The 24,893-nt window shown below is 38.4% G+C and overlaps 1 protein-coding gene and 1 long non-coding RNA gene across 8 annotated transcripts in view; both read left to right on the top strand.

The window, feature by feature from the left end:
- The window catches only part of LOC100114114 (potassium voltage-gated channel protein Shaker), a 594,961-nt gene that overhangs the window by 141,736 nt on the left and 428,332 nt on the right, over positions 1 to 24,893 (top strand). For all 7 annotated transcript variants that reach the window (XR_004345121.1, XR_004345120.1, XR_004345122.1 and 4 more), the window contains exon 4: positions 19,111 to 19,376. Coding sequence is in view for 2 of the 7 variants with exons in the window: in XM_032601320.1 (XP_032457211.1) it covers positions 19,111 to 19,376 (266 nt within the window). In the remaining 5 variants the exon portion in view is untranslated. The remainder of the gene's footprint in view (positions 1 to 19,110; positions 19,377 to 24,893) is intronic.
- On the top strand, positions 8,878 to 9,815 carry LOC116415736. Its single transcript, XR_004226320.1, has 3 exons — positions 8,878 to 9,073; positions 9,158 to 9,359; positions 9,457 to 9,815. It is a non-coding gene; the product is annotated as an uncharacterized LOC116415736 (long non-coding RNA).

Here is a 24,893-nt window from a genome sequence, read left to right as displayed (position 1 = left end):
TCTCAGATACAAGGTCACGAAGAGCCGTGGTGAACCACGGGTGACGTCGTTTTCTCGGTGTTACAGTCCCTAATGGGGCGAGATGATTAATGGCGTTAGTAAGGTTAGCGTTAAGTGTAGAGATGCATTCATCAAGTGATGAGGGATGACCAGTCACATGCGCTAAGAAAGTCCCTTAGCTTCTCGGCGTTGATTGCCTTAAAGTTTCTGTAGGAGTATGTGTTAGGTACGTATCGTGGAATCTGTACGTCGAGAGTGGCCGTGATAAGGTCGTGTCCATTGATGAAAGGTGAGTCTGTCTTCCAGTGTGGCAGCAGGCGATCCTGCTCGTTAATTAGACACAAGTCAAGCCAGGTATCAGAAACCTGTTTATGATGCGTGGCACCATAGGGGACAGAAGAAAGGGAATTTTCATCAATGAAGGCCTTGATAAACTTGGCATCTTCAGATGAAGAAAGCTGGTCAGAGTTGAAGTCTCCCATTATGACCTTCGTGGAGTACCTGTGCATGTGGGTTGTTAGCTGGTCAATAAAGTTAGAGCCTTGGAAGAATGGAGCGTGAGGAGGACGATACACAACCCCCGCGAAGATCGGAGAGATTCCCTTTGCCGATACCTCGCAGAAGAGATATTCAGGCTTACCTGGCTTGCCAGACCATTCACCATCAGATGATGAAATAACGCTAGCTGTCAGTGATTTATGTATGTAGAGGGCCACACCTCCTCCGTTTCTGTTTCTGTCCCGTCTGTAGAGTAGGTAGTCATCCAGTGAAGGGATGGACGTAACCTTGTCGCTCAACCAGGTCTCGGTAACAGCTATTACGTGAAATGGAGAGCGAGTGGATAAGAAAAGCCTGATCATCTCAATGTGACTCGTAAGCGAGTTCGCATTGAAATGACAGACTCGTAGACCTTCGGACAGAGATACCTTAGAACCGGATGAAGATATGGCAGATGAGCTTGATGGTGGATGTGGTGGAATGATGTGTTTGTGTTGTAGCCTCAGTGTTGAACGATGTCGGCAGGAAGCGGAAACCGGGCTAAAAAAGTCTCCAGCTCAGCGTCGGTGTTGATGACGGTAGCACTCTCGCTATCGTCGTTGCAGCGCATGTAGAGTCTCCCATCTCTGATGAATGTTCGGCAACCCTGCCTCTTCCTGGCCTCTAGCCTGGCCCTCGAACGCAGCTTGTGGACGTCAGAGGGGAGCAGCTCGTTGATGTTTACGAGTCCTTGATGGTCAGGGCTCAGAGCCTTAGCTTCCTCCAGCAAGGTGGCGTCCAATTCGCTGGTGTGCAGCTTGCGTTTCCGAGCTTTGGCGATGACGATCGAGCGTGCAAGCGCACTTGAAGATAAGGTGACGGCTAATGGTGGCAGTCTGACGTCACCCCTGGCAGAGCTGTTGGTTGCATCAAGCCTCCCCATGGTCCTAACTGATGCTATGTCCCTTCTGAGGACTGTGGGGTCAAGCGCGCTCACGACTGAGAAAGCAAGGAGAAGCAGCGAGGTTTCACGGGTGTAGTGCAGGCCCGTGACAACAACCACACTGTTAGAGGTCTGCTCCTGTCGCCTCCTGACCTCTGCCAGTTCACTGCGCAGGCTGCAAATATCCGCAGCGCTGGGTACAGTACTGCTGCTGTCCTGCTGCATTGTCGGGCTCCTCGATGAGAGATCTTGAATTTGCGCCTGCAGCTCGGTGATGGTGGACTCAGCATTTTGTATGCGGGTCTTGAGTGCAAGCAGCTCATCGAGGGCCTTGAGTCGCCTCTCAATTGGGCCCAGACGCTGCTCAATTTTGGAGATCCTCTCCGACACGATGTTCTGTGTCTTGAGGGCCTCCGTTTGAGCATTGCGAATGTCGTCAAGGGCGCTGCGAATGTCCCTCAAGGTAGCCTCAACGGACGGCGTAGATGTTGTCACACCGGCCGGGCGGGCGGGTGAGGGATTTCTCGATGTGTTCGTTGATGGTGGTGCTGACCTTATCTTCTTGTTCCTCGGCTGCTGCTGTTTGGGAGTGCTCTTTCCTGCTGATGTTGTTGCAGTTACTCCCGTTGCTGATGTTGTAGCAGAGGTGGACTTAGTCCTCACTTTGGTACCCGTGGCGTTGTTTTTGTCTGCACATGGTAGACAGGCGATGGTCTGCCTGTCATTCACCAGGATGGCCTTCACGTTGGTTGTGTTCTGGCACCTGGCGTGGTAGTATAGACCACAAAACTCACACCTTTTGGGGTCTTTGTGCTGTATAGGTTGTGTACAGCTGCTGCATGACTGAAAAGGCACTTCCACACTGTTCTCGCTGTTTGAACTCATTTTTCTTCGATAACTTACTAGCAGTCGGTAAAGTAGATATTCGTAGGAGGATGATAAGTTATCGACAGAGTGAGAGAGTAGATGTTGTAACTCTTACGGCTAGATGGAGCGTTAGTGGAGAGAGTGCGAAAGTACCGACCTCGAAAAGTGTGAAGACGCCATAAAGATTCTCCCGCGAGGCAGCAGATGTCGCCACGATGTTGATTGCAGTAAGAAAGAGACGCCGTGCAAGTGAGAAATCAAGCCAAGCCAAGCCAAGCACTTTTGGAGGTTAGGGGTCTTGTAGAAAGTTTGCAGTGGAAATGATAAAAGAGAAAAATTGCAGCCTTCGGCGATTTATATATCGACGTGAAGGTTGCAAAGTGAAGCGTGCAACTATCTACAACTGAAGAGGGCCCGAAGGCAAGGAGCAGCAGAAAAACAGTACCAAAAAAATGATGTATCAGCAGAGCTGTCAACTGTACTCACCAGAGAGAGAGAGAGAGAGAGAGAGAGAGAGAGAGAGAGAGAGAGAGAGAGATAGAGAGAGAGAGAGAGAGAGAGAGAGAGAGAGAGAGAGAGAGAGAGAGAGAGAGAGAGAGAGAGAGATTAGATTAGATTAGATTAATTGCTCTTTATTTTTGTACATTTTGTTGTACATATAACAAATATAGTGTATTATGATAAAGGAATAAATAAAATTTGTGTAAGGGTATATAGTATAAGGTGTGTGTGATGTTGAGAGATGACATGAGATGAAAGAGAATGTATGTATGTTTGTGCGATGTTTATGTGTTTTCCAAATTAAAGAAATAATTTTTAGCTGCTTGTTTGAAGTGTGATATGGATAGTGTGTCGCGAAGTTGAGATGGAAGGCTGTTCCAGAGGTAGGAGGCGCTGATGAAAAATGAATTCCTCAGCGTCTCCGTCTTGAAGGACGGGATGTCCAGTGGAGTCACCTCGCCCCTGACAGGCCTGAGTGCGACGTGGAAGTCAAAATAGGCTAGTAGATAAGCTGGTATTGAGGTGTTGAAAATTTTTCTAAGAAAACAGGCCATGAAGTACTTCCTACGTCCGGCGGTGGTGAGCCATTGCAACTCACGCCTGTAAGGGGAGATGTGCTCGTCCCTCTTTACACCATAGATGTATCGGATTCCCGTATTGACAAGCCTCTGCAGTTTTAAGTCAAGCTCTTGAGTCAGGTCGCAGTAAACAAGTGAGCAGTAGGCGATGAGGGGAAATAGGAGTGCTTGCACCAAATGTTGGCGCAACCTGAGGCTAGTGCTCTTCCGAAAGAAATATAGCCGATACATTAAAGAGTGAGCACGTTTACAAGTTTGTGTAACGTGCTCTTTCCACGTAAGTTTTGAGTCAAGCACCAGCCTCAGGTTGCGCACAGATGATTCAAAGTTGACCTGGGCCCCCCCTATATTTATATAGGTGTTAGCAGTAGAAGGTAGAGCATTGATATAGTAGGGTGAGCCCAGGACGATCGCCTTAGTCTTACTAACATTCAGCTTAAGTCTGTTTAGTGCTGCCCAGCCCATTATCCTCTCGGCGTTAGCACTCATCTTGTCAGAACAGGAATCGAGCTCCTCAAGGGGGCATTGACAGTAGATTTGCAGATCATCCGCGTAGACTAGATGGGATACATCTGAGTCAAGGCAGAGGCCAATGTCATTGATGTATAACGCGAACAATAAGGGGCCCAAGACTGACCCCTGTGGGACACCGGTGTTTAGTGGTAGGAATGTAGAGAGTTCGTTGTTGTCACCAATGACGGACTGTTCTCTACCAGAAAGGTAAGATGCAAGCCAGCGGATAACCTGCTTGGAGAAGCCGAAGGAGGGTAGCTTTCTGAGTAGCCTGACGTGACACACTGTATCAAACGCCTTGCTAAAATCAAAAAGAAGCAGAAGGGTGACCTTCTTCCTGTCCATTCCAAGCCTGACATCATCAGTCAGCTTAATCAAGCCGGACTGCGTGCTGTGGCCAGTGCGAAAACCAGTTTGGAAACTATCAAGATAGAGTCTAGTTTCAAGGTATTCAGAGATTTGATTGTGCACCAGCCACTCCAGCGCCTAGGATAGAAAGTAGGGAAATCGGTCGGTAGTCAGTTACAGCTGTAGGAGAGTTGATCTTGTTTAATGCTCTTACGAGCGATGATTTCCAGGCAGAGGGAAAGCATGCCTCACTCAAAGACAGGTTGAAAATTTGACAGATTAAAGGAGTGAGTATTGGTAGTGCTTTAGAGATTACAACCTGTGGGATGCCATCGCTTCCCCTGGCCTGGGTATTGAAATGTGAAACTGCAGCTAACACGTCCGATTCTGTGATGGCCCTGAAGATAAAGTGTTCAGGGAGGTCTAGACTCTCGAGGGTCCGCAGATACTCCTCGACAGATGGAGCTTGAGGGTCATTTGAGATGGAACTGAAGTGTTCGTTGAGAGCATCTGGAGAGAACCGAGCAGGTGGAGAAGATTTAGAGGTGGTAATGCCAAGATTTTCAAGTTCTCTCCATATCTCTGCAACGTCGGTTAGAGTAGACAAGCGTGAATAATAGTAATTCAGCCTGGCTTCCTCGACCCGTTGATGAGCGTCATCCCTTGCGATTCTATAAAAGTATAGATCCCAAGGTAGACGACTTCCGCGAAAACGCCTGTAGAGCCTATTCCTTTCAGTTAAAAGGTCACGAAGAGCCGCGGTGAACCACGGGTGACGTTTACGTCCAGGTGTCACAGTCTTTAATGGGGCGAGATGATTTATGGCTTTTGTGATGTTTTCGTTGAGGATGGTGATGCATTCGTCAAGTGATGGTGTGGTGAAGGATGACCAGTCGCATGCGCTAAGGAAGTCCCTTAGCTTCTCAGCACAGATTCCTTTGTAGTTTCTGTAAGTGTAGGTATTAGGTACGTAGCGTGGAATCTGTACGTCGAGTGTGGCTGTAATAAGGTCATGTCCATTAATGAAAGGTGTGTCAGTCTTCCAGTATGAGAGCAGGCGATCCTGCTCATCGATTAAGCAAAGGTCAAGCCAGGTGTCAGAGTCTTGTCTATGATGAGTTGCACCATATGGCACAGAAATAAGGGAGTTCTCGTCGATGAAAGCCTTGATGAAATTGGCGTCTTCAGACGAGGAAAGTTGGTCAGCATTGAAATCACCCATGATGAGAGAGAGAGAGAGAGAGAGAGAGAGAGAGAGAGAGAGAGAGAGAGGCATCGGGGCGTCCGAGAAATCCTCGCTGCTCGGTAGCAGCAGGTCGGGCTTGCTGCCAACGCGAGGCAAAGCCTGTGCGCGCGAGCTCCGAGAAGAGCGAGAGAGAGAGAGAGAGAGAGGGAGAGAGAAGTAGAGAGGGGGGAAAGCAGATCGCTACGCCGGCGTCGGTTCAGGCATCGCCGTGCCGGGACCGCTAGCGCGAGCTGTTGGTGAGCGCGCAGCTACGTGTGTGCGTGCCCGAGAGTAGAGAGAGGGGACCGCGTTGGTTCGGCCGACGACGCCGCGGTAAGCGCGCGGTGCTCGCAATTATACGTACGGGAGAGAGAGAGAGGGAGAGAGAGAGCGCGCCGGCCGCGTAGCTACTCGAGCGGGTTGCGTCGAGCCGAAATACGGGTGTGTGAGAGAGAGAGAGAGAGAGAGAGAGAGAGAGAGAGCAGATGGGTCAGACTGCGCGACGTCAGAGGCGAGAGCTTCGAGGCGCGCGCGTGTATATGAGAGTAGAGGTGTGACGGCGAGCCCTGCGTGGCTACTTTGCGTGGGCGGCTACGGCCACCACGTTGTAGGGAAGGGCTGGGCCAAATATACGTGCAATATGACTTAATAACTTGTGTGATTACTTCTTCCTTCTTTCCCCACGTTCTCCCAAACGTCGGCGATTACGCTAAATCCCGCGATTAACGAAAAATCTTGGCGCGTACGAGGCGTCAAGTGTTGCGCACCTGTACTGGGAGGCACAGCGTCGCACAATACACTTAGTAATATTCAGCAATACAGATTTCTTATTCTGCGAAGTGATCGTTGATAATCCTTTGACGTATCCGAAGGCCTTCAATATACATTCATTTATTACATTCTGGTAAGCTGGCTGCTCTCGTAGAACTATACGTGGTGGTACAGGCATTTCAACTCTACACAGGAATAGTTAAATTTACATTAGTATTTTTATTTTTTGAAATTATAGAAAATATATATTTAGTTACTCGCCCTCTATGTCTGAGAAAATTGTACAACACTGCACATGCTCGTATTATTTCAGCACAAAAGTTGGGATCATAATGAAGAGATTTGTCATCGTTGAGGCATCTTAAGATTTCTTTCCAAATTCCAAATAGCTGCTCGACTACACATCTCATTCTTCTAATTTGTTAAGAGTACGCAAATTCAGTTGTATTTGGCTCAGCATACTGGTCAGCAGTTAATAAGACTGTTGATGGTGTGTATCCATTGTCACTTGTAATATTAATTAATTTTAAACAGAAACAGTTACATATTTACTGTTAAAATAGTTAATAATAATAAATTACCTATTAAAAAATAATTTCCTTCTTCTCGGACCAATATCTGGGTCATTTCTCAATTTATACATATGATTTCTCATATCACTGTGATTCCAAATGAACTAACTTACAAGAAAAAATAATTGTATTGCATGCATGGGTGAAATATCTATTTACAATTGAATTTTAAATTTGAATACAACTTGCACGTTTAAAGAATGGTTCTGATGGTGATCAAGATACGCTTCTTCATGTACTGCAGGAGTATGTATTCTTGGCAGAGTGCAGTCTATCGCTCCAATGACTCCAGGAAAACCCAGCCTTGCTTGAAATCTGCAATAAGAAAGTAATTTATAGAAAAAAATATCATTAAAGTTATATTATATTTGACATAGTTGGAATTATTTATACAAATGTTTACCTAGCTTGTACTGCTTGTCGCTCTTACCTTGTTCGTGGAAAAACAATGAATCTGCCAGACAACATATTGATTGCTGGAATGACATCATGCAAATATTTGCTGAACGTACTCTGTGACATAGGGTGATTCTTGTCCTGTGAAATTCCCTTTTTATGGGATCCATCCGCCAAAAACCTCAAGACAGCTAGTACTTGAAGGTGAGACCTTACGTATCTAGGATGATCTGATAAATGAGGTGACAAGAACTCGACAAGCTCTATTGCTGTTTCAGGATACATCCGGTAATATCTTCTAAAGCTTTTGTCCCCCATATGAAATGCATTATCCACATCACGAAGTAACCTCTTTATATGAAATTAATCATTTCGGACCTACCTCTGATCTTCATCTTCTTCATTGACAAGAGCCAAAACAGCTAACATTATTCTAAACGTTATAAATTTTTTTTTAACTATTTAAACTAATAATTGTAAATTTAATAAAACATTTGTTAGTTAATTTATTCTTAAAGTCACTTTTTAAATTATAGAAATCATACTTTGACAATTATTTTAAAAGATTAAAACAAAATTTATACAGAAATTCAAATGAAGGTTATGTCTACACAATTTTTGTCTAAAATATAATAGCCATACTATACATAATAACATTTGTAGTGGCACAAATCTTATAAATAGATATAATTGGCGACATTGTCGTTTTAAAGGGTTCATCAATAATTACTTCTCGAAATGATTCACTTCAGACATGAGTCCGAAATGCAGAATGATACCCACTCGTCCCGAATAACCCGCGTTTTCTTACACCGCTGCTTCGTTGCTCCACAAGAATTTCAGTACAAAGCTGCGCGGATGCCGAAATGATTTTCTTGGAGAAAGTCTCAAAAACACAAGCCAAAAGGATTTTGGTGTATGACACTAGTCGCCGATAGCCCGCGTTCACTAGATTTTTGCGACATAAAAGCAACTCGTTAATATAAAAGTCGCACTTGGCCTCGCACGCGGCACCGTTGTTTTTGCCTTCGTTCTGGAAGAATCTCAGTAAGCTGCGGAGTGAGAGTGCGGCGGCTTATCGCACTGTGGACTACGTTAGTCAAAACCTATCATCTCTTAGATGCTAGTATGACAAAACGTTTAGACGGAGAGAAAATCGTGGCTAAGCGCGGGCTATATAGTGATTCAGAAACTTTCTGACGCAAGAACGGAGCATCAGAATTCTGAAGACGGCAAAGGCTTAGTTTGCTAGTATAAGCAAATTCTTATTGCTACTATCTTGTTCAGTATTGGTGTATTAGTATCAACATGAGTGTGCAATCTATAAAGTAAGTTTATAGACAATATTATTATTTTCAGGTTAAATTACACATGCACATTACAAGAATGTTAAAACTACTTATAAAAAAAACAAAAATGAAAATGACTCATTACTTATTAACATGTACATTGTGTTTGAAATTGTATGTACATATATAGTAAAATTTGTAAAAATAAAACCTATCAGCCATGTGTCATGCAGCACCAGAGGAACAAAATTTTGAGCCTTATATGGCTCACTGAATGTATTAAAAAAACTTGTATTAATCTACTCTAATTTTCATACTTGATGAATAAAATATCATTATTGTTTATTGTGAAGCAAAATAATTATTGTTGTTTTCGTCAATCAATCTAATTGTTTTTCAATAGTATAGATACTGGAAATATTCAACCAGCCCAAGAGGATGCCTTAATTATCTATATGACTAAGCATAGCGAATTTGCTGCGAATAGGTATACGAGTTGCAATGGCGAATAAGCGAGAAACCTGCAATGGGACAGAGTTGCTGAACAAGTTAGCCAGTGTGGACCTGACAAAACTGCTAAACAAGTTCAAGCTGTACGTAATTATAATATCTGATTATACCTGAAAATATTTTTATAAAAATTTTTTAAATACTATGTAGTTTATGCATTATTTCAGTGTTGGAACAGTCTTATAGCAAAAGCAAAAAAATATAATGCTAAAAAGAAAAGAGCATTAAAAGAAACAGGTAATATAGATAACGAAAAATATTTTATTATTGATTCAAAATTGGAGTCGGTACTAAGTACTGTTGAATCATCGCACAATAATGGATTAGAAATGGTTCCAGAAACAGGAATAGATACAACCAAATAGAAGTGTAAGTGAAAATTGATTTTTACTTTCACAAATACTACTCAATAATGCAAAATAAATTTTCTTTTCTCATTTATTAAACTAATTGTAATTGATTGAAGGTACAAGTAGTAACCTCTAAAAGTACCTGCAAAGAAGAGAAGACAGAACAGAGTAGTGTACGAAGTCCTTCCAGTGGGCAGTCAGCCAGCTAGCAACACGCTACCTAATACCACAACATCGTGTGTTGTTCAAGTTCCTGTGACTATGCCCACTGACAGACCATCAACATCCCATGCGACTACTTAAGTTTTGTCAAAGAAATCAGCTGCATTGGAAAAGATATCAGGGATCCGTACTAAGAGACAAATTGACAGCACTGCTAATTTGCCAACTTATGCACTGATTTATGTGAAAAAAAATGTTTACGACTGATCAAATATTAAAAATAATATAATCTAATAGGTTCAATAAAATTTTGTAAAGAAAAATAATAAATTTTATTTTAATACGAATATTTATAATTATAAAAAAGCTCGAGTGTCTACAAACAATTTAATCTGTAGATTTCATGCATGCACAATTGCATGCGTATCCTTTCCAATCTCTGATAGATTAGACCAACATAACCTGCAAATTTTAACATTTAAAGACAACATTTTTTTTAGACGACGTAGACCTTTTGGTAGAGCTGAACACCTAGACATCATCGCCGTGAAGTCCGGGTGATCTGCTTGTCATCCGAGAGCATATTGGGCAAAAAGTATTTTTTAATTCAATTTTCCCGGCATTTCGGAGCGTCGCGACGGTCACTGTGACTCCTTTTCTAACGCCGCGAATATTGATTTTCTTTGCGACTTTCGATATATCTTCCATCTCGTTAAAGCCCCAGCGTGTGCGCGCACTTGTTCCGCTTTTACTTACTGACCTCTGCAAATGCTGATCTGCCGTAAGTGCCAAACAAATTGTTGAAATCGTTGGTCAAACTTAGTTTAAGTATTTTAAAATATTTAGATCTCGGCCATTCAAATTGTTCGTAAATACTCTTTAGCTCAATACCCTTATACGTTGCATCTGCTTTTGCAATATCTGTTGATCTAGCCGAATAGGAGCCACATTTGCAATATGACAGTAAAATCGCATGAAAAATTCGTCGACCATTCCACTCGATCATTCAGGATCTCGGCTAATTGAACTTTTTGTACTTATTGTTAACCGCAACACCGCTATATTTCTTAGCCACTTATTCATCGTGTTTTTCAGCCTTAGCCAGATATTCATCACGTTTTTTTTTTCAAGTTTAAAAGATAGGTGAGTGCTTCCTGTAAAAAGTTTTGCTTTTAGCGATATTTTTCATCGCTAATTATAATATTATACAAATTTTTTGCTATTAATACTGAAATTTTTCCTGTATCAATGATGTATCATAAAGAAAAAACCGCTGCCAATTCTTTAGCACGTAGCTTCCTCTAACTAAATTCATAGTTTCAATAAATAAAATATTGTTTAAATATACAGTATATCATTGATTTTTAAAATACTTTCAATCTTAATTATTTTACTGAATGAGCACCTGTCACAATATCAAATTATATAATTTATATGAAAAAATTTAAACCATATAAGTTTAAATACCATAGAGTCCTCATAACCTCATAAAACCACGAATTTTCTCAAAACATTCCGAACTTTAGTTAGCGAGTTGTAAGGTTTAACAAAAATAATAATTTTCAGTTATATACGGTATACAGAGTGAGAGGCGAAGAATTTTATTTATTTATTTATTTATTTATTTATTTATTTATTTATTTATTTATTTATTTATTTATGACCATATACATAAACCTTATAAAGGCTTCTATAGAGGCAAACAAGTTGCCTGTACATAGATATGGCACGATAATTATACAGATAGCTTAAAAACTAAAAAATAAAATTAATCTTTTCGTACGGTTCTTTCTTTTACTTATAACAGAAGTTAAACTAGTATCTCTAATACATTTCATACAATTAGATTTCTTATGAAATCCTTTAATTTATTTTTTATAGTTACTTTTCTAACTGTTAACTCTTTGAGATCATTAGAGAGTAAATTGAAAATTTTTACAGCCATGTAGTAGCTGCTTTTCTTACTTATAGATTTATTAATTTTTGACAATGATATACTCTTTTTTCCTAGTAGTTTTCGTATTTTTACTATAAATATCCCTTAGTGTTCCATAGTGATATGTTATTGCTTCAATTTGGAACAACTGCCTAACTGTTAGTGGGGAATTTTGTGTTTCAAAATGGATTCTGTTAATAATTTTTAATAACTTCTTTTGTACTCCTTGTATCGAGTACATACAATTGTTATATGCCCCACCCCACGCAATTAATCTATAATTGACTAGGCCCTGGAAGAATGCATGATAGATCATCATTAAGGTTTTTCTATCCATTATACTTTTAATTTTTGCAAAGACAAAATTTAAATATCTTGTTCTTTTTACAATGGAGTCAATGTGTATATTCCATTTCATATTGTAATCGAAATGTAACCCTGAATATTTATGGCTTTCAACCCTATTTATAAAGTTGTCTCAAATTTTAATATTTATATCCTCTGGAATACTATCACAGTAGTTCCCATAGGTTATGTATACAGTTTTATGTAAATTTAAAGATAGTTTATTTAATATCAGCCATTTGGCAACCTTGCTAAGATAAAAATTCATCTTGTCTTGTGCTGACGACCACGAGTCATCACTCGAGATGATCTCCTGATCCATGGTTAATTTTTGTTTCTTCCTTTATTTGGTAGATTCTCGTTGAGTGTGTTAATCGAGGCTGTTGACATCCCGATATTTCTCCATCTCGCTGCTTTAACTGTCATGGCCCCTACTATGCCGACATATCTTGGTAATACAGGTTGCATTGTATAGTCGGTAAAGTCAATAAACTTTCTTATGTTGGCTTGCAAAATTTTGCATTCGTGGCTGTCTGTTGCCATATGTTCTGTCTTGTATTCTGTCTTGTATTTACTATTACTGTATATACAATTCGGACATTTCATTATGTTTCCTTGTATTTCACACTCTCTAGTTTTATGGTTGCCCGTACACTTAAAACAGATAGGCATATTATTGCATTTTAGACTATTATGCCCAAATCTGCCACAGTTGAAGCATGGTTTAATATTGCAATAATCATAAACTCTGCAGTTTTGATATCCTACAAATAGTTTATTATTGCTTTCTCTGACACTTTGACACAATTCTGTTGGCATTTGAATTAACGCTGTTTGCAAGTTAGTCTTGTTGTTCTTATATGTATGTAGAACTGAAGTAACCCAAGGTAGCGAATAAAATAACTCGTAGCGAATAACTTAGAATCTAGCTTTATTTAATAACTGGAGTTGAGAGGGCGAGAGAGACTAGACTTGTCTCGAGCTCGGCAGACGGTCGAATGAATAGCCGAATGGTTACCTGTACAGTAGGTACCTATGTAGAACCAACTATACATACATGATATAGTTCGTTACTTGAAGAGCGCGAATATACAAATTAGGATAAATAGTTAATTGACTCTATACAATACAACACGCCCCCTCAATTAACATATTTATGAATACATACATTAGTTATTTCTTTATCTTATCTTACAAAATTTAAAAACAATATCAATAAAATCACTAATCCTATACAAATGTTCATACAGTCTAAAACTAAAAATTTGATTTACTATCTTCTCTCTTCGTTCTTGAGACCTATTTCTTTTACAAAATCTTCTAGCTTTCTTTTTCCAGTGGCCTTGGTAAGAGCATCGGCTAGCATGTGAGTTGACGGTACAAAACTGACTGCAATTTCGCCACTGTCTATGTTCTCTCTGACGAAATGATGGCGTACGTTAATATGCTTGGTTCTACCACTAAATTTCGAGTTCTTACTCAAGTCGACTGCTCCTTTGTTATCGCAATAGATTAAGAGAGGTTTATCTTGGTGAATGATAAGTAGTTCTGACGCCAGCCTTCGAAGCCACAAAGCCTCCTGAGTAGCAGCTGATAATGATAGATACTCCGCTTCAGTGCTCGACAATGCCACAGTCGACTGTCGCCTGCTGTTCCAGCTGATGGCTGCTCCTTGTAACGTGAAAGTGTAACCTGTAGTGCAGCGAGGGTCTTCCTTATCCATTGTTCCACCAGCATCACAGTAGCCTTTTAATTGACAATCAGCCTCTCTCGAGTATCTAAGCCTCAAGTCCTTGGTACCCTGGAGGTAGCGCAGGATCCTCTTAATCATGTTCCAGTGTTCATCGGTGTGGGACTGGTTGTGTCTGCTGATGACGCTAACAGCGTAGGCAAGATCTGGTCTGGTACCTTGCACTAGATATAATAATGAACCTACCGCACTTTGGTATGGATGTCTGCAGGGTTAAAAGTAGAATTGGATGATCGATCCGTATGGCATTCTCTACCAGAGTCCATCGGGGTGCTGGTTGATCTGCAGTCTGCCATTCTATAGTGAGACAACAGTGACTCGATGTACTCAGTCTGGTCCAGCTCGATCGTGCCCATGCTCTTGTTCTGGTGAACTCTAATTCCTAGACATTTCTCGAGGGAGCCCAAGTCTTTGAGAGTGCAAATTTTCTGCAAACCACTCTTCAATATATTTAAGTAGTCGATGCTGTCAGTAAAAACCACCAGGTCATCTACAAAGAGAGCAACAATAATACATTTCACATCATTATAATAGCTATATATACATGAGTCATAGTTCGACTGGCTGAGGTTCAATCCTTTTAATGCAGAGTCAAGTTTGAGATTCCAATTTCTGCTACCTTGCTTAAGTCCGTAGATGGATTTATTCAGCTTGCAGACCTTGTTTTGATGTCCTTTTATTATGTATCCCTTTGGCTGCTGGAGATAAACTGTTTTGTCCATGTCGCCATGAAGAAAAGCTGTCTCTACGTCGAGGTGGTATATGTCGAGTCTTCTTCTTGCAGCAAAAGCAAACAAGAGCCTGAGTGACGTAAATCTTACAACTGGGGCATAGGTTTCGTCAAAGTTCAGTCCTTTTATCTGAGAGAATCCTTGAGCGACCAATCTTGCCTTGTACCGGATGGTCCCGTCAGCTGTTGGTTTCTTTCTGAAAATCCACTTGCTTCCTACTACAGATTCACCATAAGGAAGGTCGCACAATACCCATGTATTATTTTTCTTGATTGAATTGTACTCAGCATCCATGGCCCGTCTCCATTGATGAGCTTCTGGACTAGATAAGGCTTCTTCTACCCTCTTTGGTTCATCTGCCTCGCTGATAAGTGTATGAGTCACGTACTCATCCAAATGTTTGGGCCTAAGCCTTCTACGTTGTGTTCTTCGAGTGGGTTCAGATTGAAGTTCTTCTTCAGAATCCTGCTGATCAGCTGGCTGGTTGAGTCTAGAAGCTGATCTGGTTACTGGACGAGACGGGTTACTAGCTGTTGGCAGCTGATTCAACGATTCTTCAGACAGTTTGGCTGACTTCTTCTTGACTTCATCCAGTGCACATTGCATCTTCCTTTTTCTGCACTTGGGTGGATCACTTTGGCTATTTTTGGACTTTTCTTCCAACAAAGGCTTTGTATTATTTTCAGGTACATCTATATTCGCAGTCTGTTCTCTTCTAAAAACTAATTCTCTATTTACAGGTATAACAGGTTCTTTTTCAGGTGCTATATTTACTCTTGCAGGTACGTTCTTGGTAGGTCTCTCATCCAGGTTATACTCTGTGGTTTGCGAGGAGTCCACTGGTAGATACACAGGTGTTGGCAGTGGATTCAACTCAGTTTCAAAGAATTCAACATTACTTACCACAAATACCTTTTGATCTTCCACACTCCATAATCTATATCCGCTCCGGTCCTCGCTGTATCCCACCAAGATAGCAGGTCTTGAGGTAGGATCTATTTTTCTTCTAAGGTGACCAGGAACATATGCTCTTGCTTTAGACCCAAAGACTCTGAGGTGTGAAAGATTGGGTTTGCATCCTGTCCAAAGTTCTTCAGGTGTGCATCCACCTAGACATCTCTTAGGGCTTCGGTTAGACAAGTAACATGCAGTCGATATCGCTTCTGCCCAGAACCTGTATGGTAGCTTGGCCTCTGCAAGCATACATCTAGCTTTTTCTAGTAGAGTGCGATTAACTCTCTCTGCTCTACCATTTTGCTGTGGCTGATAGGCAAGTGAGGTCTCGTGCTTTACTCCAAGTGCTTCTAGTGCTGATCTGAGCTTGTTGTTTATGTACTCACGTCCATTGTCACTTCTGAGTCTTCTGATCTTCTGACCAGTTTGTTTCTCTGCAAACTTTATGAATTTTACAGTGACGTCTGGCACCTCATCCTTGTGCTTAAGAAAGTACACAAATATCTTCCTTGTATGGTCATCCAAGTAGGTGACGAAATATTTAGCCTTTCCAATTGATGGCTCTTCTACCTGACACACATCACTGTGTACAAGCTCAAGGATACCGGCAGCATGTTTGTTGTTCGGTTTAAATGGTTTTTGCACTAATTTACCAGCGACACAAATCTCACATTTATAAAGTTGGTCATCTCCAAAATCTATACCAACAGCAGTTTGGCGCAGCTGCTTTAAATATGTAGCATTTAAATGTCCCATCCTTCGATACCATAGCTGGATATCTGAAGAGATGGAAGCATTGAAGGCTATTTCGGAGCAGGGGTTCTCTGACTGATGTGGTCTCGGTTCAAGCTTAACCTTGTAAATGTTATTTGTAGATAGCTGGCCTTCCAATACTTGGACATCATTGCGGTTATACACCTGGCATACGGACTCCGAGAAAAGCACTTTTCCTCCTTTTCTTGCTATAGCACTAACAGACAGCAAGTTGGTGGTAATGTTGGGCACGTAGAGTACCTTCTCTAATAGCACTTGACGTTTTCCACCTTTTCCATTGTACTGCATTAAAATATTACCTATTCCTAGGACTGGTACTTTTCCTTTATTTGCGGTCGTGACACTTTTCACTTTAGTATTCTTGAAGCTTGTCATGTACTTGCGTTCGGAGCACATATGTGTGGAAGCTCCAGAGTCCAGGATCCACTCGTCTTTCTGCAGTTCGCCTGCACTGTTCAGCGTAAGGTATGCGTTGTCGACCGACGATGTGCAGCGTTCGGAGTCGACGAGAGCGGCGTCAACGTCCGTCGAGTGAGTATCGCCCGATGATATCGAGGCTAAAAGCGCACACACGACGTCCTCGTCCTCGCTCTCGTCGTCTTCTGCAACTGTGCAAGCAGTTTGATTTGTTCGTTTTGGAGCAGTACACGCACTTGAAATGTGTCCAATTCGGTTACAGTTGAAACATCTGACGTTGGTTTTTCGACGAGGTCCCGAACGTTTACGGTACCCGTGGCTAACTCTGTTGTAGCTGCTCTGCGATGGGAACTGTGCCGAATGCGCCTGCGCTTGAAGGCCTTGGATTTGAATCTCGCTACCGTTATTGCTGGAGCTCTCGGCTTCTTCGAGGAGTTTTGTTTTTACAAAATCCGCATCGACGTTCTGACCCGAATTGGCAAGGGCCATTATCATAGGCTTGTATGACTGCGGCAAGCCAGCCAACATTAATGCTCCAATTAAATCAGTCGGGATCTTTGTCCCGATAGCATTAAGTTTTTGAGATGCTCCGATTATTCGCGCGACATAATTCTCCATCGACTTACAGTTTTCGTACCTGGTAGTAGAGACTTCTATTAGTAAGTTGACCTTGCGATTCATCCCTGGGTCGTCAAAGGTCTTCGCGAGCGCTTCCCATGCGTCCTTCGCTGAGCTTGCATCTTCTAGGTACGGGTAGACGTCGGGTTCAACGGATAGAACAATTCGGCCTTGTGCCTTCGGATTTTTCTTCGGATCCGTCGAGAGTTGGCCGCCCGCTGGTGCCTCGACCGTATCCCAGAGGTCTTCCACTTCGAGATAAGCTCTCATTGCTACTGCCCAGGATCGGTAGTTTTTCCTGCCGACCAATTTGTCAATTGATAAAAATGTGCCGTTGCTCGTTCAGCTCGCCATGGTTCCGTTCTCACTCCAAGATGTCGGCGCTACAAAATTTGCAGAATCACTGTGCTACCAGTGACGCACACTTTTACGGCGACGGGAACTTGTGCAGAACTCGCGTCGATGGTGCCTGGGCCCATAACCTGAAGTAACCCAAGGTAGCGAATAAAATAACTCGTAGCGAATAACTTAGAATCTAGCTTTATTTAATAACTGGAGTTGAGAGGGCGAGAGAGACTAGACTTGTCTCGAGCTCGGCAGACGGTCGAATGAATAGCCGAATGGTTACCTGTACAGTAGGTACCTATGTAGGACCAACTATACATACATGATATAGTTCGTTACTTGAAGAGCGCGAATATACAAATTAGGATAAATAGTTAATTGACTCTATACAATACAACAAGAACTATACATTTTTTTGAAAATTTACTAAAGTTTCTTTCATTTATATCTTTTTCCAATTTTTTATCATCTAGGTTTTCAAAATTATTAATTCCAACTACTTTTACTTTTGGATTTTCTACTTTTTCTTTGTTCACTTCACATTCATTAGCTAGTTTTTTCTTTAATATACTAAAAGCTTTTCTTGTACTTTCTTTATTCAAACAACTAACATCACTTCATCCTTTTTCTTGTGAACTTTTTTGGTCTGAATTGCCTCATCCTTATTTAAATAGTGTATCTACAAGTTTATCTGATCAATGGTATGTGCTGATTTGTTTTTTATTATTATGCTAGGTACCCTTTTTGACCCGGTACTAGTTTTTGAATAAGACATTACTTTCGCAAAAGTTTTATTTTTCACTGTATTTCTGTAACTGCTTTGTTTCTCCAATAAATCTCTTAGCATCTTGTTTTTTTCTGTTAATTCTTTATTTAGTTTTCTCAACAGTGAAATTTCTCTTTTCAAACTATTACTCATACACTTCTCCTTCTTCTTCATCACTGACGATTTCTAAATTATCGACCAATTTCTTTCTAGATTCCGAGTTATGGTTTGATTTTATGTGAGCAACTATATGCCTCGCATCATTACTCAGCGTTTCTTGCTTATATTTGAGGTTAGATCTAGATCATGATGTTCGTTGCATATTCCCAATACACTACTTAATTTAATCGCACCATCTAATCTTGCAAAATCACTTGTGTAGTACACAATTTCACAAATTAGACATACAACTGTTTTCACTTCTATTTTAGGGTGACATTTGTAATAAATTGTCGCTTGTGCACATGACGAGCCTGCGCTCGTCTCCGCCATGTTCGCGACCATCTATTGACTATCTATTTGAATATGAATAATTAAGAATCAGAAAATATATATGCATGTCAAATTGTATTAGGATCGGTAGCGTACTTCCAGAATTATGACACAGTATACATACATACATACACAGCCATCCACACGGACATTTTCTAAACATGTATGATTCGAACTCCAAACACCTCCAAATACGTTTCTCTGAAGTTATAAAAAAAGTACTCTGAAGTTAAAAAAACGAAAATTAAAATTTTACTGTTACAAAGCTTCCTCTAGGAGGAAGAAAAATTTACTTTGGAAAAAGCAAAAAATAAAATAAAAATAAAAATTTACGAACATTACATTTTAAGACAATAATAAAAAGTAAATCAAGAAGTGTCGATGACTTTGCAGCGGTTTTTTACCTTAGGAATACTATTAAGTTCTTTTGATTTGTATGTTAAATAAAAATTTATTACATATAACCATAAACTGTTTCAGGTAAGCGGTTTGCGGTTTGAAACTCAATTACGTACACTGAATCAATTTCCAGATACTTTGCTTGGAGATCCAGCTCGAAGAATACGTTATTTTGACCCACTACGCAACGAATATTTTTTTGACCGCAACCGACCATCGTTTGATGCTATTTTATATTATTATCAAAGTGGAGGTCGTTTACGCAGGCCTGTTAATGTGCCTCTAGACGTTTTTTCTGAAGAGATAAAATTTTATGAATTAGGTGAACTGGCAACTAACAAATTTAGGTAAGATTGGAAAATAATATTCTACACTTCACAGCATTTGTTATAGACACATTTTTTTTTAAAGAAAGAATCCAAAATTTGTGTTTATTTTTAAGCTCAAAAGTTTATTGGTCACTCTGTACAAGTGTAATACTAGAAAAAGTTGCAAAATAAACATTGTTGAGAATAAACTTTAATAGGTTTTATTTTGAAGCATTTAAGTCTGTACATATTCATAAAAATTTGTATATTAATAAAAAAAAATCTGAATATTTCTCTATTCTCAAAAGTTTTCGAGCCCTACATGATACTGCAAGTCAAAGCGTATTTGTCAAACATTTAGAACACTTTCCACATTTCGTATATTTATAAAATATCAAATCAAATACGATAACGCAAATTAAAGTGTTTCTGTCTAAAACCATGTTGTAAAATAAAGCAAATTTACTTTATTTTTTACATCAAGAATATTTGCAATTCATGCAATATCCTCATTCGTAATAATTTATTGAATATATTTATTTTGTTATCAAAACGTAATACAAAAATTTCATTATTTTGATAATCCTCACTACAAAATTCAAGAAGAAATATGCGTCTCAGATACGTTGGTCTTGAATCGGATTTCGGGAAATGTCGTTTCCTAAGCGGCTTACAAGATTCGTCGTGCTCAAAGCGGATCCCGGGATACGTTGATTCCGAAGCGCCTTGCGAGATTTTTGGTGCTCGAAGCGGATTGCTAGATACGTCATTCCCGAAACGGCTCGCAGGATACGTCGTTATTCCTCTCAGACATTGATATAATTTTATCCAAAAAGATAACATAATTTCCGAACATTACAACACATAACGTGGACAAGATACAATCGTAACTTTCCTCGACTTTGCTGAAGCGTTTAATACAGTCGACCATAAACAGTTACAAGATGAACTTGTATGTATTGGAATTAAAGGACAGGTGTTGGATCCTCTTCGAAGTTATCTAAATAACAGATATCAAATTGTCAAAATAGATAGTAAAGAAAGCTTACTAATAAATATGGATGTGCCACACGGTACGATCCTGGGACCGGTCCTATTTATTCTATATATAAATGACGTCTTAAAAGAGATCCCACTAGAATGAATTTCATCCCTACTGAAAAAATCACGTGATAATCGCGTGATATTTTCAACCAAATTACCATGTGATTATCACGTGATATTCAAGCGATTATCGCATGATTTATAATAAATATTATTATTATTAAATTAAAAAGGCTAAAAAGAATATTTATAAATGATTAACAAGAAATAAGGAGTAAAAAATAGTAAACATTGTGTACACTCTAAACGCCAAATTCGGAAAATGGACGCTGCGAAGTCAGAATTTACTGATTTCTACTTTTGAGAAGTAGAAAAAGCGAAATTTTCTTTTTACAAAAGAAGAAAATGTCGTTTTGATCTTTGGAAGGTCAAAATACTAAAATTTTGACTTTTGAAGAGTTAAAAGTACGAATTTTCCGCTTTACTAAAGTTGAAAATTCAATACCGGCATTCGAAGAGTCAAAATACTAAATCTTAGACATTTGAAAGGTAGGAGTCAATTGGCTGTTTTTTTTTTATACGGCCACTACACAGCCGTGAATATCCAGAAATAATAGTATTATTGTTTATTAACATTTTCACTAATGACCACAAGTATTATTAATCTTCAACACTAAAATAAAATTTTATATTTGGTCGATTTTGTAAGAACTTAAAAAATGTCCGTCCGTCTGTCCGGATTTTTTATTTTGCATTTATTTTACTAAACTTGATGTATTTTAAAAATAAAAAAATATTTAATGTTAAAGACAGGTACACATGATAAAAATATACGATCCTACTGAAAAACACTTTTATAGAACAGTGTTGCTAAAGTCCGCTGATAAATCACGCCTATCTGTGACTAAATCAGTCCTTTTTTGTACCGTGTTTATCACACTATCACGAATAGGCGAGACTTGCGGATTTTAGCAGTCTGTGCTATAAAATTTTATATGATACTCTTGACTTAAATGGTTCTTTTTTACATGGCGCAGTTAGCATCCCAGCGCAGCGAGTTTTTAAGTCACACGTGTCGTAATGTACTATTTTATAAGACGTGCATAAAAAAGACCATTTTCGGCGCCTGTAAAATGGACCAAAAATAGGGTTTCCCGAGCATCAGACAAAATGTAGAGCAAGAGTCCCTGGACATAATACATCTTTAAATTAATCCATTTTCGCTCCCTATAAGGTAGAACAAGCCTACAATAATTTGAGAATCGGAAATCAAGAGGGGAAAAAATGGTCGTTTTCGCCCCTAGGGGCGAAACTCCTCTTGATTAATTGTTTTTTCATCTCCTTACTAAAGCTTTAAATCGTTAAAAACTTTTGAAACAATTTCCAAAATTTTCAAAATTTTATTTATATATATATATATATATATATATATATATATATATATATCTGTGTGTGTGTGTGTGTGTGTGTGTGTGTGTACATCTATACACGCACACCGTAGTAGACGACTCAAAAACTCTATTCTCGATCTATTTTATAGGCGACAAAAATGGTCTTCCTTATACACTTGTTATAAAAAGCACGGTAAACAACGAGGGGCGGATGTGCTTTTTCAGACTCGGATGATATTTGAGCACTTGTGTCCGTCTCGGGCGCCTACGGCGCCCTCAACTACCACTCGTACTCAAACATCATCCTCGCTTGGAAAAGCCCCTTGTTGTACAATGTTCTATTAAGATTTGGTTTAGGTAAATTGGAAGCTGTGAAAAAAATTAAAAAACGTAGAGGTAATCAATTTATTATTTTTTTTTTTTATATTTTTGACATATTTTATTATATATATATATATATATATATATATATATATATATATATATACACACATATGGATAAATGAAGATTATTTTAAGATTGGTCCAGATGAAAGGGATGCTGCAAATAATTATTTGTGTAGATAAGTTGTTTTTTTTCAAGCCATCTATTTAAGAATATGAAATAACGGATGCTTTATGTATTCATGCTTATCATAAGATATAATCGGTAGATTTGGCCCAGATAAAAGGGATGCTGCGATTAAATATTTGTGCAGATATGATCTTTTTTTTTAGAGCTCTGTGTTTGTGAATATAAAATGACGAATGTTGTAAGTATACATGCATATTACAAGATGTAATCTACAAATTTGATTTAGATGAAAAGGATGCCGTGAACAGTTATTTGTGTAGATACGCTGTTCTTTTTTAAATCATCTATTTGTGAATATATAATTCTTGAAGCATGCATGCATACACAAGATGTAATCATTTGATTTGGTTCAGTTAAAAGGGATGCTGCGAATAATGATTTGTGCAGATATGATCTTTTTCTTAGAGCACTGTGTTTCTGAATATGAAATGACGAATGCTGTATGGTTTTATGCATATCACAAAATGTAATCTGCAGTTTTAATCGAGATCAAAAGAATGCAACAAATAATTTTTTTTGCAGATATGATCTTTTTTCCAAAGCTATCTGTTTGTGAATATAAAATGATTGATGCTGTATGTATTCATGCATATCACAAGATGTTATCTGCAGATTTGGTCCAGATGAAAGGGATGCTGCGTATAGTTATTTGTGCAGGTATGCACTTTTTTTTAAAGCTATGTGTTTGTGAATATGAAATGACAAAAATCGTTATGTAATCATTTTCTTTGTATAAACAGCGCTTGCATGAGTTCATTAGTAGGGAAAGATAAATTAATATTAAACAATATGAATTTCGTTTAATAAACCGTAACTGTTAATCAAATAGATGTTTTCATCAAACATTACAACAAATTATATACTTTGATTAATGTATTATATATGTTAACTATATATATATATATATATATATATATATATATATATATATATATATATATATATATATATAATATATATATATATATATATATATATATATATATATATATGTGTGTGTATATATATATATATATATATATATATACATATATATATATATATATATATATATATATATATATATATTTCCGTAAGCCGTGCGACTGCACACTCCAAGCTGATGTGAATTTTTAATACTTTAACGTTTTTATCAACTATATATAGTCATCCCTATTGATAAATCTCAAATGAGATCTAATATTAGGTATACTGCTCTATTAGGTTTACTTCTAAAATACTATTATAAAGTTTGTTATAATTACAAATTATTTTTCAAATAGTAAAACCGTATTTAAAAATAGATGCATTAAAGCATTCTGAGCAATATTTTGATTTTAATATATTAAACATACAAATTTCAGGTGAGAAACTCATAGTGTGAAACAGTCACCACTTTTCTCAGTTCTGTGCGCATAAATGAATTTAGCTTTTATTTATAATTATGACGACAGATTATTAATAAAAAATTTGATTCTATGTTTAAAATATATTATTATAACAAAAGAGGTTCGGGATACCAGGTAGTTGAAGAATATTACAATAATAATCTACACTATATTAAAACAACAAAATAAGTAATTTCGTAAAAATCCACCAGAACTAGTGAATCATTCCGGAATGACAATTATTTCATAATAGATATGTGGCAAAAACATGAGTTTATTATACTACTGCAGAAATATGAAAAAGAAATTGGATTTAATTGTCTTTTTTATGAAAAAATGGTTTATAAAAAGTAATCAGGTCATGAAACATTTCACATAAGTCAGCAATATTCACATACAGATACAAAATTATATATATATATATATATATATATATATATATATATATATATATATATATATATATATTCATGTCATTTTCTTTAGTAAAATATTACTAATAGTGTGTATGAATGCATATACCATACAACATTGTAAGATTGGTCTAGATATGTCGGATGCTGTAAATAACAATCTTCTCAGAAAAATATGGCAAATATGTTTACTTGTATTATTAATTTGAATTATTTTATGAATCATATGTAACGCATAGATATATACGTATATTTTACATACATTATTATGGTGATCTTAAGATTAGCTCCAGATAAAAGGGATGTTGAAAATAATTCTTTGTGCAGATATGCTCTTTTTTCAAAGCTATGTGTTTGTGAATATAAAATGACGAATTCTGCATGTATTATGCATATCACATAACGTAATCTGCAGTTTTAGTCGAGATAAAAGAAATGCTGCAAATAATAATTTTTGCTGATGTGTCACTGTTTACAGCTGCTACGCTTCACCTTACGCTCAAATCGAGCAGTTCGAGCAACTGCTAGATCGGCTCATAAAAGACGCAGTAGAGAGAAAACCGGTACTGATTGCAGGCGATTTTAACGCATAAGCCGTAGAGTGGGGCAGTCAAAGAACTAACTAAAGAGGACGAGTACTGCTAGAAGCTTCTGCTCTCCTGGACTTGGTGTTAGTTAATCAGGGTAGCACTAACACCTTTAGAAGAGGAGACGCAGGATCTATTGTAGACCTGACCTTTGTTAGTAGTTGCCTTATTGGCTCAATT

Source organism: Nasonia vitripennis (genome assembly GCF_009193385.2).
Source record: "Nasonia vitripennis strain AsymCx chromosome 1 unlocalized genomic scaffold, Nvit_psr_1.1 chr1_random0005, whole genome shotgun sequence".
NCBI lineage: Eukaryota > Metazoa > Arthropoda > Insecta > Hymenoptera > Pteromalidae > Nasonia > Nasonia vitripennis.
Note: the sequence above shows the minus strand (reverse complement) of the source record. Positions and strands in the feature narration are given on the sequence as shown.